The sequence below is a fragment of the Staurois parvus genome, unplaced genomic scaffold (genome assembly GCF_062004578.1).
Source record: "Staurois parvus isolate SC_StPar_1 unplaced genomic scaffold, SC_StPar_1.0 ptg000282l, whole genome shotgun sequence".
NCBI classification, from domain to species: Eukaryota; Metazoa; Chordata; class Amphibia; order Anura; family Ranidae; genus Staurois; species Staurois parvus.
Genome location: NW_028318078.1, coordinates 2,798,546 through 2,812,437, shown reverse-complemented (window position 1 = coordinate 2,812,437; position 13,892 = coordinate 2,798,546). Strand labels below are relative to the sequence as shown.

At 41.5% G+C, this 13,892-nt stretch overlaps 1 protein-coding gene across 1 annotated transcript in view; it reads left to right on the top strand.

Moving 5' to 3' along the window:
• Positions 1 to 13,102: 13,102 nt before the first annotated feature.
• Positions 13,103 to 13,892, top strand: part of CHDH (choline dehydrogenase) — a 29,353-nt gene continuing 28,563 nt past the window's right edge. The window contains exon 1 of the mRNA XM_089681831.1: positions 13,103 to 13,854. Coding sequence (XP_089537957.1) covers positions 13,104 to 13,854 — 751 coding nt within the window. The 5' untranslated portion in view covers position 13,103. The remainder of the gene's footprint in view (positions 13,855 to 13,892) is intronic.

Below are 13,892 nucleotides of genomic sequence, written 5' to 3'. Positions count from 1 at the left end.
TCAATGGAGCAGTGACAACTAGGTCTCACTTAGCAATGTCCTGGGAGTATTCCAGACAGGCTACATGAGGTACTTAAATGGCCTACACCTATAGCAAGGGCATTATTCAACTTTAGTCCGAGCTGCACAGTGTTTTATCTACAGACATCCATGTAGATTAGGAATCTCCAAATATCTAAACCAAGGGCCAGTTTTCTGTCACTCAGATTTTCAGGGGGTCGAACTGTGGCCAGCGGGAGTAAAAAATGCCCCATCATTGGTATCAGTGGGAGGAATAGTGTTGCAATGTTGATGTCAATGGGAGCAATAGTATTCCATCATCGGTGTCAGTGGGAGGAATAGTGCCCTTGCTGTTGTCAGTGGGAGATCTAATGCCCCGTCATTGGTCTCCATGGAAGGAATAATGGCCCATTTGTGGTGTCAGTGGGAGAAATAATGGCCCTTTGTTGGTGTCAGTGGCAGAAATTTGGTTTCTGTGGGGAGAATAGTGCCTTTTATCGAAGGAATAATGGCCCATTTGTGGTGTCAGTGGGATAAATATTGGCCCTTCGTTGGTGTAAGTGGGATAAATAATGGCCCTTTGTTGGTGTCAGTGGCAGAAATTATGCCCACCCTTTGGTTTCTGTGGGGAGAATAGTGCCTTTTATCAAAGGAATAATGGCCCATTTGTGGTGTCCGTGGGAGAAATAATGGCCCTTTGTTGGTGTCAGTGGGAGAAATAATGGCCCTTTGTTGGTGTCAGTGGCAGAAATTATGCCCACCCTTTGGTTTATGTGGGGAGAATAGTGCCCTTGGTGTCAGTGGGAGAAATAATGGCCCTTTGTTGGTGTCAGTGGCAGAAATTATGCCCACCCTTTGGTTTCTGTGGGGAGAATAGTGCCTTTTATCGAAGGAATAATGGCCCATTTGTGGTGTCCGTGGGAGAAATAATGGCCCTTTGTTGGTGTCAGTGGGAGAAATAATGGCCCTTTGTTGATGTCAGTGGCAGAAATTATGCCCACCCTTTGGTTTCTGTGGGGAGAATAGTGTATTTTATCGAAGGAATAATTGGCCCATTTGTGGTGTCAGTGGGAGAAATAATGGCCCTATGTTGGTGTCAGTGGCAGAAATTATGCCCACCCTTTGGTTTCTGTGGGGAGAATAGTGCCTTTTATCGAAGGAATAATAGCCCATTTGTGGTTTCAGTGGGATAAATAATGGCCCTTTGTTGGTGTCAGTGGGATAAATAATGGTCCGTTGTTGGTGTCAGTGGCAGAAACTATGCCCACCCTTTAGTTTCTGTGGGGAGAATAGTGCCTTTTATCAAAGGAATAATGGCCCATTTGTGGTGTCAGTGGGAGAAATAATGGCCCTTTGTTGGTGTCAGTGGGAGAAATAATGGCCCTTTGTTGGTGTCAGTGGCAGAAATTATGCCCTCCTTTGGTTTCTGTGGGGAGAATAGAGCCTTTTATCGAAGGAATAATGGCCCATTTGTGGTGTCAGTGGGTTAAATAATGGCCCTTTGTTGGTGTCAGTGGCAGAAATTATGCCCCCCTTAGGTTTCTGTGGGGAGAATAGAGCCTTTTATCGAAGGAATAATGGCCCATTTGTGGTGTCAGTGGGAGAAATAATGGCCCTTTGTTGGTGTCAGTGGGAGAAATAATGGCCCTTTGTTGATGTCAGTGGCAGAAATTATGCCCACCCTTTGGTTTCTGTGGGGAGAATAGTGTATTTTATCGAAGGAATAATTGGCCCATTTGTGGTGTCAGTGGGAGAAATAATGGCCCTATGTTGGTGTCAGTGGCAGAAATTATGCCCACCCTTTGGTTTCTGTGGGGAGAATAGTGCCTTTTATTGAAGGAATAATGGCCCATTTGTGGTGTCCGTGGGAGAAATAATGGCCCTTTGTTGGTGTCAGTGGGAGAAATAATGGCCCTTTGTTGGTGTCAGTGGCAGAAATTATGCCCACCCTTTGGTTTCTGTGGGGAGAATAGTGCCTTTTATCGAAGGAATAATTGGCCCATTTGTGGTGTCAGTGGGAGAAATAATGGCCCTTTGTTGGTGTCAGTGGCAGAAATTATGCCCACTCTTTGGTTTCTGTGGGGAGAATAGTGCCTTTTATCGAAGGAATAATGGCCCATTTGTGGTGTCAGTGGGAGAAATAATGGCTCTTCGTTGGTGTCAGTGGGATAAATAATGGCCCTTTTTTGGTGTCAGTGGAAGAAATTATGCCCACCCTTTGGTTTCTGTGGGGAGAATAGTGCCTTTTATCAAAGGAATAATGGCCCATTTGTGGTGTCAGTGGGAGAAATAATGGCCCTTTGTTGGTGTCAGTGGCAGAAATTATGCCCACCCTTTGGTTTCTGTGGGGAGAATAGTGCCTTTTATCGAAGGAATAATAGCCCATTTGTGGTTTCAGTGGGATAAATAATGGCCCTTTGTTGGTGTCAGTGGGATAAATAATGGTCCGTTGTTGGTGTCAGTGGCAGAAACTATGCCCACCCTTTAGTTTCTGTGGGGAGAATAGTGCCTTTTATCAAAGGAATAATGGCCCATTTGTGGTGTCAGTGGGAGAAATAATGGCCCTTTGTTGGTGTCAGTGGGAGAAATAATGGCCCTTTGTTGGTGTCAGTGGCAGAAATTATGCCCTCCTTTGGTTTCTGTGGGGAGAATAGAGCCTTTTATCGAAGGAATAATGGCCCATTTGTGGTGTCAGTGGGTTAAATAATGGCCCTTTGTTGGTGTCAGTGGCAGAAATTATGCCCCCCTTAGGTTTCTGTGGGGAGAATAGAGCCTTTTATCGAAGGAATAATGGCCCATTTGTGGTGTCAGTGGGTTAAATAATGGCCCTTTGTTGGTGTCAGTGGCAGAAATTATGCCCCCCTTTGGTTTCTGTGGGGAGAATAGAGCCTTTTATCGAAGGAATAATGGCCCATTTGTGGTGTCAGTGGGTTAAATAATGGCCCTATGTTGGTGTCAGTGGGAGATATTATTGGAGGCAAGAATAGTGCTTCAAAGGCCAGATAAAGATAACCAATGGGTCACGTCTGGCCCCCGGGCTGCAGTTTGGAGACCGCTGATGTTGACCCTGTGTAGCTCATTTACAGCATTCATATGGGCAGCCATACATCATGAATATTAAAAGCACAGTTTGGTCATGTATGAAAGTGTTGGTTTAAAAGAAAACTCTATCTACTTATAGGGTTAGTTCACCGTCACCAAAAAACTGCCTTTGTAGATAAGAGGCTACTACATCAGGGGAAAGTGCAAAGTGCATATGAGGGGGTCTGAATCAGAGAAAGAGCTCACTCCTGTGATGGTGGAGGTGAATGGTAATAACTGGACCTCGTTCTAGCAAAGTCCTAGGAGTTTTCCAGTTAGGCTTCAAGCGGTATGTAAATGGCCTACACCTATAGCATGGGCATTATTCAATTTTGTTCAAAGCTACACAGCTTGTTTTTATCTACAGACGCCCCTTACCTGCAGAGGCAGTTTTTTGGTAAAGGTGAACTATGCCTTTAACGATTCATGATGAACAGAGCCATTGGGCTTTCCCAAGCTTAAAGATATTCAGTGTAACAAAAATTACAGTTTAAAAATTGTTGGAAGCACCCAAACGTGATCTCGTTATAGGAGCAAGGGCTAGTTCACACTAGATGCATTTCAGTGCATCAAAAATGCATGCACAGTATTTTCCATGTATTCCAATGGCCCTGGTTCACACCAGTGCAGTCAGCCCCAATCAATTTCTGGTGCAGAAAAAAAAAGTAGAACATGTTGCCATACTGGATCATAGCAAACGGCATCAAAACTGCACCGGAACTGCGTGTGGCATGAACTATAAGCAAAAACGTATCCGGAGTGCATTTTGTAGTGTGAACCGCCCCTCACTCTTAGAAGGTAGCAAAAGTAACAGTCATCAGCTCACCAATTTATTGGGTTAGAAAACACAAGGCAGAGTAAAATATGGCAGCCCCAACAATGACTTCATATATGGCAGGCAAAAGACATAATACAACAGTCCAATCCAGTTTAATTCTCAGGCACCTGCCTTTTCTGCTCTCATGAACTACAAGCTACTAGGATGGTGCGCCAACTAGCTATGTCTTTAGTGGGATAGAGAACAGAGATCATTGTCCTGCAGGCTTATGTAAGGGTTAAAAAAAAAATAATAAGTAATCTATTTCCATAAAATTTACCTGTGTCTAAAAGAGGAAGCAAGAGAGCTTGAATGGAACAGGTCTGTAGGTTAGTTTTTGCTGCTTCAGTAGTTAGTGTTACTAAACCCATGACACAGCATTCATTATATCTGGTCTCCCACAGTACACAGAACATGGAAATGCAATTTGTTTAATAAATATAAACTGCTAAATACCTTTTCTCATCAGCAGTTAGAGCAGTCTTGTGACTTCTATCAGTGTCCAGCCCAGCACTGGTTAGAGCTTGTTGGAGGAGTTTTCATTCTGCTCTGAATGTCCTATGAGGTTGCATGACCCCTGACCCTCTGTCTGGACAGTGCTGATTGGCCCTGTGCTGATCAAATGCAACCTCCCCCCCCAAAAAAAAAACTCGCTAGCAATAAAAAAAACACTAAACTGAGCATGCGCGGAATGACTCCTAGAGCTCTGTACTAATAGCATATGGATTGGGGACAGTAGAAGAAGGGCAGTATCAAAGAAGACAAGATCAATAAAATAAATGAAACAGGATCAGTCTTTTTACAAAATGCAGAGGATTAACCCCTTAGGTTCCATAGTGAGTATAACAAGCATGCTTCACTGCATATACAGACTGATTTTACCATTGTGGGTTTAGTAACACTTTAAGACAGAACACCAGCCGAAATAAATAGCCCGTTGAAAAAATAAAAATAACAAAACCAGCTTTTGCTGCAGTAGTTAACCTTAATCCCTAGATTTCCCCCCAAACTTTTTTATGCCACTTGAGGTCCTCAGTCTTATGGCCAGAATTATTCAGCCAGATTCCTTTGAGCCCAGGTTGTCCTAAAACAAAGGGCCAGTTTACTGTCCTTCAAACTTTAGGGGGGTTGGATGGTGGCCAGTAAGAGTAGAAAATTCCATGGCATCAGTGAGAGTAAACAATGCCATAGGCTTGTTGGTCAGTGGGGGTAAAAAACATAATTGGGGTCAGTGGGAGGAATAGTGCCCCATCATTGGTGTCAATGGATGGAATAGTGCCCCATTTTTGGTGTCAGTGAGAAGAATAGTGCCCCATCATTGGTGTTCATGGAAGAAATAGTGCCCCATCATTGGTGTCAATGGATGGAATTGTGCCCCATCATTGGTATCAATGGATGGAATTGTGCTCCATCATTGGTGTCTGTGGGAGAAATCGTGCCCCATCATTGGTGTCAGTGAGAAAAATAATTCCATCATTGGTGTCAATGGGAGGAATAGTGCCCCATCATTGGTTTCAGTGGGAGAAATAGAGCCCCATCATTGGTGTCTGTGGGAGAAATAGTGCCCCGTCATTGGTGTCTGTGGGAGAAATAGTGCCCCGTCATTGGTGTCTGTGGGAGAAATAGTGTCCCATCATTGGTGTCAGTGGGAGAAATAGTGCCCCTCATTGGTGTCAGTGGGAGGAATAGTGCCTCAACAGTTGAAGGAATAGTGATTCAATGGCTTGGATAAAGGCAAGCAAAGGAGCACATCCAGCCCAAGGATTGCAGTTTGGATACCCCTGTCCTAAACCCACCCCAGCGTGAGACTGGACAGTGAAAGAAGCAGCGCAGTGCTCTCTGTCACTCTGCTGCCTCCTCCTATCAGCATGGTTTTTGTAATAACATGAACTGATTAACTCCCCGTGTTGCTTTTCCCTCTCACAATCCAGTACCTGCTGTACTACAAGAGGCTGACACCAGGTTAAAGTCAGGTACTTACACTGCTTGCATTAAAAAAAAATACATTTAATGATGAATAAATGAATGATCTCAGAGCTGCATTCATTGTGTCTTTTATACCTGCCTAGTTTGCTGTGCTTTTACTTGCCCTATTAAAATAGACCTGTAGGAAGCAGCCAATTGGTTTTAGGGATCCGTTCACACCATGCATAAACGTCCAATATCTATTAAAATTGCACATAAAGGAAGTACAAGCCACGATCTCTTATCTGTAAAGCAAATTTCTTTTATTTTGAAGGTAAGTGCAATTTTAATAAATATTGGAAGCTTTATTAATCTGCTACACTATATGAGGCGTATTCTTTTTTGGACGAGGCAACTGTTACTCATCGATATGGTGGATCCCCAAGGCTTCCTTAACATCTGCAATATGCGAGGAGGAGTGGATAGCCTCTAGTGGCCAAAGGAGATAGCAATCAGCTGTGGAGATTTCTCATTAAACATGCAGTTTTTCATGCGTTGGAGGTGAGAGTTCTGAGAGCACAGAAGTGGCACTAATTAATGGATGGAATTCTCAATAAGCACGGATTATCATTCTATGATGTTGGATTGCATTACATTTGGAACTAGAAAAGCTACAATTTCTGGGGAAATTGTGTGAAGTGTTCTGGCCTCCATCAGTAGTCTACAACTGGAGTGGGCAGAGTAACTGGGTGGAGTGGCTTGTCACTCTGCTGCCTGCTCACACACCTGGGTTCCTATGGCAACTCAATCTACAGCAAGGGCAGAGAAGAGTGGGTAAAAACAAACTGCTCCAACTTGCTCACTTCACTGGCAGTTGCCATCTTCAAACGGTTGTAGTTTAAAAATTATAAATCCTACACCAAAGAGCTTTATATTGTGAGAATCACAAGACCCAGACCTACATTTTGCTGCATAGTATGTCTCTGAAATAGTAAAAATGAAGGCACAGTCACAGTTTAGAAATTGCCCTTCAAATTTGAGGTGGCTAGAGTGGAGTTTCAATGAATGTCAATGGGGGGCGTGAGTTGCAAACAAATGGTCATATTGTGAAAACTATCAGGACTATGGCTTAGCCGTGGACATTTTTAGTGGCAGCAGGGATAGCTGAACATTTTGATATAAGATTTGGGTAGGTGGGCTTGAAAATGAGGGAGTGATGGCAGTTTAGAAATCATGTCCTGATTTTTCAGCTCACACTCTAGCTTTTGTCAGCTCCCACTCTAGTTTTGAACATTCCGCCATTCATTCCTAGGGGACCAATTTCACCACAAAAACGCCGATATTTTGTGAACCATTCGGCAAAATGTTCCACAAAGTAATAGCACACCAATCGGGAACAATCCGCACGTTTCGGTATATTACTGTCTATGTAGTATAAAAACTGTGGGAGGAGTTAGGGTGGTAAATTTGGCTATAATAATAAGAATATATATGTGAGATAACAGTAAGTGGTCTTGCCATGCAAGAACACTTAATGATATGAACTTTACACTTATATGTTTTTGGAGCACTTTGATACCAGTTCATTTGATTGAGTAGTAATTGATGACACCTATATTCATTTATTATAATTTATTTTGGCATTATGCGCCCTTTGTATTAAGTTTATTCACTTTGTTCAGCCATGATGGATTGATGTTTATGTAATATTCTGCAAGCATCACATTTTATTTATTTCTATTTAAGTGGCATTGTGGGAACACAATTGATGATAGCGGCAGCATTCACAGTAGCAGTCACTTTTAATACAGCATTTAGTAGGCGCAGAAGTTTATTTCACTTATTCTATTGATATATGTGAACATGTCCCATAAGAATCCAAGTTAAATGCATTGTAGCGAGTTTCTGCTAAAAAAAACGCATTGGTGTGAACCAGGGGTAAGTGGGACTCCTGTGCTGCTATAATTACCTGCTAGAGTGCCATGCTCCAGTGATGTGACATCTGCACTCCCCCTTGTCTCTATGTCTGCAACCACGGTCTTCTTCGCTGGCCTTCATCCCAGATTTGCCAATGAACAGCTGCCGATAATGTACTCCTATGTATAGGTAACGTTCATCATCCCACCACCCAACACCATGCTCACCGCTGCCGTGTACACAAAATAGGAAGATGTTCTTCAGCAGAAGGGACTTTGCATGTCATATTTGCCAATAGAGAACCTCCAAGCAGTTTATTGCTCAGAGACTTTAGAGAATTCCACTTTAAAGCTGCAGGCTCTGGTATTGTCATTCTGATCCTGGCTTTATTATCTAGTGAGTCGCTCACCCGGAACAAGCATGCAGGATGAAGTTCAACATATGGAGACATCACTGGATGGCTGCTGATTCAGGTGAGTGTATCTCTAGGTTGTGAAGCCAGGATCAGGCTGACAGCCCTAGGTCAACCATACTTCTTTCCCTATAGGTTCTATTTAAATGTAGTGCATGCACTACTTTAAAAAAACACACATTAATTGGATTGCATGGTACTACTATACTGTACTATTTAAATGTGAAAATACGGTACCAAATAAATCTACCAAACTATCCCAATATTCACAAAGAAACTTTCACCCTTGAAAGTGATAAATAATTAAATAACAATATGAATGGGTCCCCACCTTCTGAACTTCCCACCCTATATTTAGTGGCAATCAAATTTTTCAACAATAAATCTCCAAAAAATACAAGTATACAAACAAGATGTGTGAAAATTAAAAAATAAAATAAAAATAAAATTATATAAATAAAGTCATTCCCACAAATATAATGAAATTGATATCCAGTGTCATTCAAAGTCCAAACTTTAAATAAATAAAACAATGTCCAAACTACAACTTGATATTTCTTTAAAGATGTTTGAGCCTTCCCTCTGGCTCCCAAAAGTTGGGAAATACCTCAAAAAAACAAAACTCACAATAGTGCATTAACTTAATAACAATATTCCATATCATTCTAAATTTAGTGCCAAAAATTGTGCAAACCAAAAAACAGAATAAACCAACACTGTGCAAAAATCAGTGATGTGCTCCACTCTGTGCTCAACACAACTCCAGTGATGTATCACCTCTACTATAATCGGCAGGTATACCCTTACCAGAAATCATAGGAAACAACGCCTTATGTGTCAGTAGAAGGTATCATCAGAAACGCTTCCTCTCCTCCACTCCTGAAGCTTTCCGCTTTGATTACCTTCCCCTCATGGTCCCACATGAGCCTTGTACCGATCTCATACAGATTCCTGACTATACAGCCGAAGCTCCAGGTAGCTGGCAGTGCGGAATGATATGGAATGGACTTTGAATGACACTGGATATCAATTTCATTATATTTGTGGGAATGACTTTATTTATATAATTTTATTTTTATTTTATTTTTTAATTTTCACACATCTTGTTTGTATACTTGTATTTTTTGGAGATTTATTGTTGAAAAATTTGATTGCCACTAAATATAGGGTGGGAAGTTCAGAAGGTGGGGACCCATTCATATTGTTATTTAATCATACTGTACTATTGTATTTATTTATTACAGGTGCTTACCGTCAATTTATGCAGCACTTTACATATATACAGTCAGGTCCATAAATATTGGGACATCGACAATTCTAACATTTTTGGCTCTATACACCACCACAATGGATTTGAAATGAAACGAACAAGATGTGCTTTAACTGCAGACTGTCAGCTTTAATTTGAGGGTATTTACATCCAAATCAGGTGAACAGTGTAGGAATTACAACAGTTTGCATATGTGCCTCCCACTTTTTAAGGGACCAAAAGTAATGGGACAATTGGCTTCTCAGCTGTTCCATGGCCAGGTGTGTGTTATTCCCTCATTATCCCAATTACAATGAGCAGATAAAAGGTCCAGAGTTCATTTCAAGTGTGCTATTTGCATTTGGAATCTGTTTCTGTCAACTCTCAAAATGAGATCCAAAGAGCTGTCACTATCAGTGAAGCAAGCCATCATTAGGCTGAAAAAACAAAACAAACCCATCACAGAGATAGCAAAAACATTAGGCATGGCCAAAACAAATGTTTGGAACATTCTTAAAAAGAAGGAACGCACCGGGGAGCTCAGCAACACCAAAAGACCCGGAAGACCACGGAAAACAACTGTGGTGGATGACTGAAGAATTCTTTCCCTGGTGAAGAAAACACCCTTCACAACAGTTGGCCAGATCAAGAACACTCTCCAGGAGGTAGGTGTATGTGTGTCAAAGTCAACAATCAAGAGAAGACTACACCATAGTGAATACAGAGGGTTCACCACAAGCTGTAAACCATTGGTGAGCCTAAAAACAGGAAGGCCAGATTAGAGTTTGCCAAACGACATCTAAAAAAGCCTTCACAGTTCTGGAACAACATCCTATGGACAGATGAGACCAAGATCAACTTGTACCAGAGTGATGGGAAGAGAAGAGTATGGAGAAGGAAAGGAACTGCTCATGATCCTAAGCATACCACCTCATCAGTGAAGCATGGTGGTGGTAGTGTCATGGCGTGGGCATGTATGGCTTCCAATGGAACTGGTTCTCTTGTATTTATTGATGATGTGACTGCTGACAAAAGCAGCAGGATGAATTCTGAAGTGTTTCAGACAATATTATCTGCTCATATTCAGCCAAATGCTTCAGAACTCATTGGACGCCGCTTCACAGTGCAGATGGACAATGACCCAAAGCATACTGCAAAAGCAACCAAAGAGTTTTTTAAGGGAAAGAAGTGGAATGTTCTGCAATGGCCAAGTCAATCACCTGACCTGAATCCGATTGAGCATGCATTTCACTTGCTGAAGACAAAACTGAAGGGAAAATGCCCCAAGACAAGCAGGAACTGAAGACAATTGCAGTAGAGGCCTGGCAGAGCATCACCAGGGATGAAACCCAGCATCTGGTGATGTCTATGTGTTCCAGACTTCAGGCTGTAATTGACTGCAAAGGATTTGCAACTAAGTATTAAAAAGTGAAAGTTTGATTTATGATTATTATTCTGTCCCATTACTTTTGGTCCCTTAACAAGTGGGAGGCACATATGCAAACTGTTGTAATTCCTACACCGTTCACCTGATTTGGATGTAAATGCCCTCAAATTAAAGCTGACAGTCTGCAGTTAAAGCACATCTTGTTTGTTTCATTTCAAATCCATTGTGGTGGTGTATAGAGCCAAAAATGTTAGAATTGTGTTGATGTCCCAATATTTATGGACCTGACTGTATATTGTACATTCACATCAGTCCCTAACCCTCAAGGGGTGTACAATCTAAGGTCCCAAACTTACATTCATTCATATACATACTAGGGCCAATTTAGACAGGAGCCAATTAACCTACCAGCATGTATTTGGACTGTGGAAGGAAACCGGAGTACCCGAAGGAAACCCAAGCAGGCACAGAGAGAACATTCAAACTCTAGACAGGTGGTGCCGTGGTTGGGATTCAAACCAATAACCCTAGTACTGCCAGGCGGAAGTGCTAACCACTTAGCCACTGTGCTGCCCTGTACCGTGCAATCCAATGCAGGCAAATGTACTGTGTTCACGACCTGCATTTGGGGTGTCATTGATTTAATATTGACACCAGCTGTAGATTGCAACTGCAGTGCACTTTGAATGCGGTGCATAGAACGTGGTAGTAATGCAAAATACTGCAGACCACAAAAAAATGACCAAAAAACCCAGCATAGCCAGTATAACAAAAGTATATAGTTCTGCTAGTAGTAGGTGGTCCACTTTTTTGGTGGGAAGCAAAAGGAGATCTCTGAATTACTATAATCCATAACATATCTGACTCAAGCACCACCAATGGAAGCACATTAGGCCCTGGTTCACAGTAATGCAGTGCTGCACATTGCATGTGATTCACACAGGAACCGCACCGCAATCCTGTGCAAATTACATGCGATGTCTGTGCGCTGCGATTTGAGACATACATTTTGTATGGCTCAAATCGCATCCGCACCAAAAAGGAGCAGGACCCTTTTTTTGGACCCTTTTTTTTTGTTCCCCGCACCTGATTCACATCTCGTGGGTATTCACATCCATGTGCTGCGAATTTTGGTAATCGCACTCTGTTTTACAATCTGTTTTCGGGTGTCGTTAATTTAACATTAATATAAAAGTGCAGCGCTATCCCTAAACTCGTTAAATATATACCATGTAAACTAACTAATCTAAATATAACAGTGCTCTATATCAGTGTATATAACAGTGTCTATGTTAATTTAACATTGACACCAGTACCAGATCGCATGGATGCCGTGCGATTGTAATGCAGTGCGGGAAACACACAGGATTCACTGCGTTTCCCACACTGCATTAGTGTGAACCAGGGCTCAAGGTGTGTGATATAATTTATTTCTGTATGAATTATCAAGAGGCAAAAAAGTGGCCATACTTTACTTTTTTAATCTATTTATTGTATATTTCAAGTTTTAAAATATAACTAAAGCCAAAACTTGTTTTAGTTTTAAATAGACTCGATAGGAATTAGAACCCCTGATAGGTTTTTATTGGTGCCTGTCCCCACAGCCGCTCTATTTGTCTTGTTTACCTTTATCGTTGAGAGTAAAAGTAAAAGAAAATTCCAAATTTTCGCGCTGTCAACCAAACAGGAATAGAGGGGAAATAACTAGTTCCTGGGACTGGAAGCAAAAGGAAATCTCCCCATTGGGACAAATGTGGAAAAAAAGACGGGTTAGTAACCTTCCCTGAAAATATGTTTTGCCTTTAGTTCTAATTTAACTAGGAGATGATGTAATCATTGTGTGTATACAATGACCTTGTAATGAATTTCATTGTGGACGTAAAGCATTCTGTAGACACAGCTTTGTCAGCCTTTGCCTTTATACAGTGCAATCATTAAAGTGTCATCATTTTTTTTAGCTCATTGTAGAATGGTTAAGGTTTAGAGACCTCTTTTCTTTGCTCCGTGATGCCTCATTAAAACTTTTTCTCAGTAGTGTAAGGAAAAGCTAGAATCTCACTTAGCTTTATAGTGATGTCAGTGTCCCCAGTAAAGATTACTGCTCACTTCCTGTCCTGGTGACAAAGTTGCCACTGGGTTAAGAAGTGTGGAAAAGTTACCATAATAGGGGCACAAAACAAAAAAAAAAAAACAACGAACGGGGGCTATACCAGTTTCTCACTCCATCCACATATTTGCTTATTGCACTTAAGCAATTCCATTTGTTTAGTTGATTGTGGAATTTCTGCTCCACTAATATCTCTATTTTTTTTTTATAGCATATACACCATATAAGATGACTTTGGTGCTGCTTAAAAACATTTCCATATATTTAGCCAGCAAAATAACCCATTCCAATGGCTTACTCTGTGAATTACACAAGATAAAACCATTTTTTGGACTGAAATCACGTTCATTAAATCTCATCCCATTCTCTACCCAAGCCTCCAACAACAAGGATTCGTTTAGCTACATCATCATTGGAGCTGGTTCAGCAGGTTGTGTATTGGCCAACAGACTGTCTGAGAATCCTGACAATGCTGTCCTGGTTTTAGAAGCTGGACCCAAAGATCTGCTCTTTGGCTGTAAAAGGTTGTCATGGAAGATACACATGCCAGCTGCATTAATGTATAACCTATGTGATGATAAATTCAATTGGTTTTATCACACTGAACCCCAGAAACATATGGACAACAGGGTGATGTACTGTCCTAGAGGTAGAGTGTGGGGTGGCTCTTCCTCACTGAATGCCATGGTCTATATTCGAGGGCATGCAGAGGACTATAATCGGTGGAGTGCCCAAGGAGCAACTGGTTGGGATTATGCTCATTGTTTGCCATACTTTAAGAAGGCCCAGACCCATGAATTTGGACCTGATGACTACAGAGGAGGCAATGGACCACTGCATGTCTCAAGAGGAAAGACCAACCATCGTCTTCACAACACATTTATTGAAGCAGCCAAGCAAGCAGGGTACCCATTTACTGAGGATATGAATGGCTATCAACAAGAAGGAGTTGGCTGGATGGACATGACTATATACAAAGGTAAGAAATTAAACCACAATTTATAATAAGATTGAACA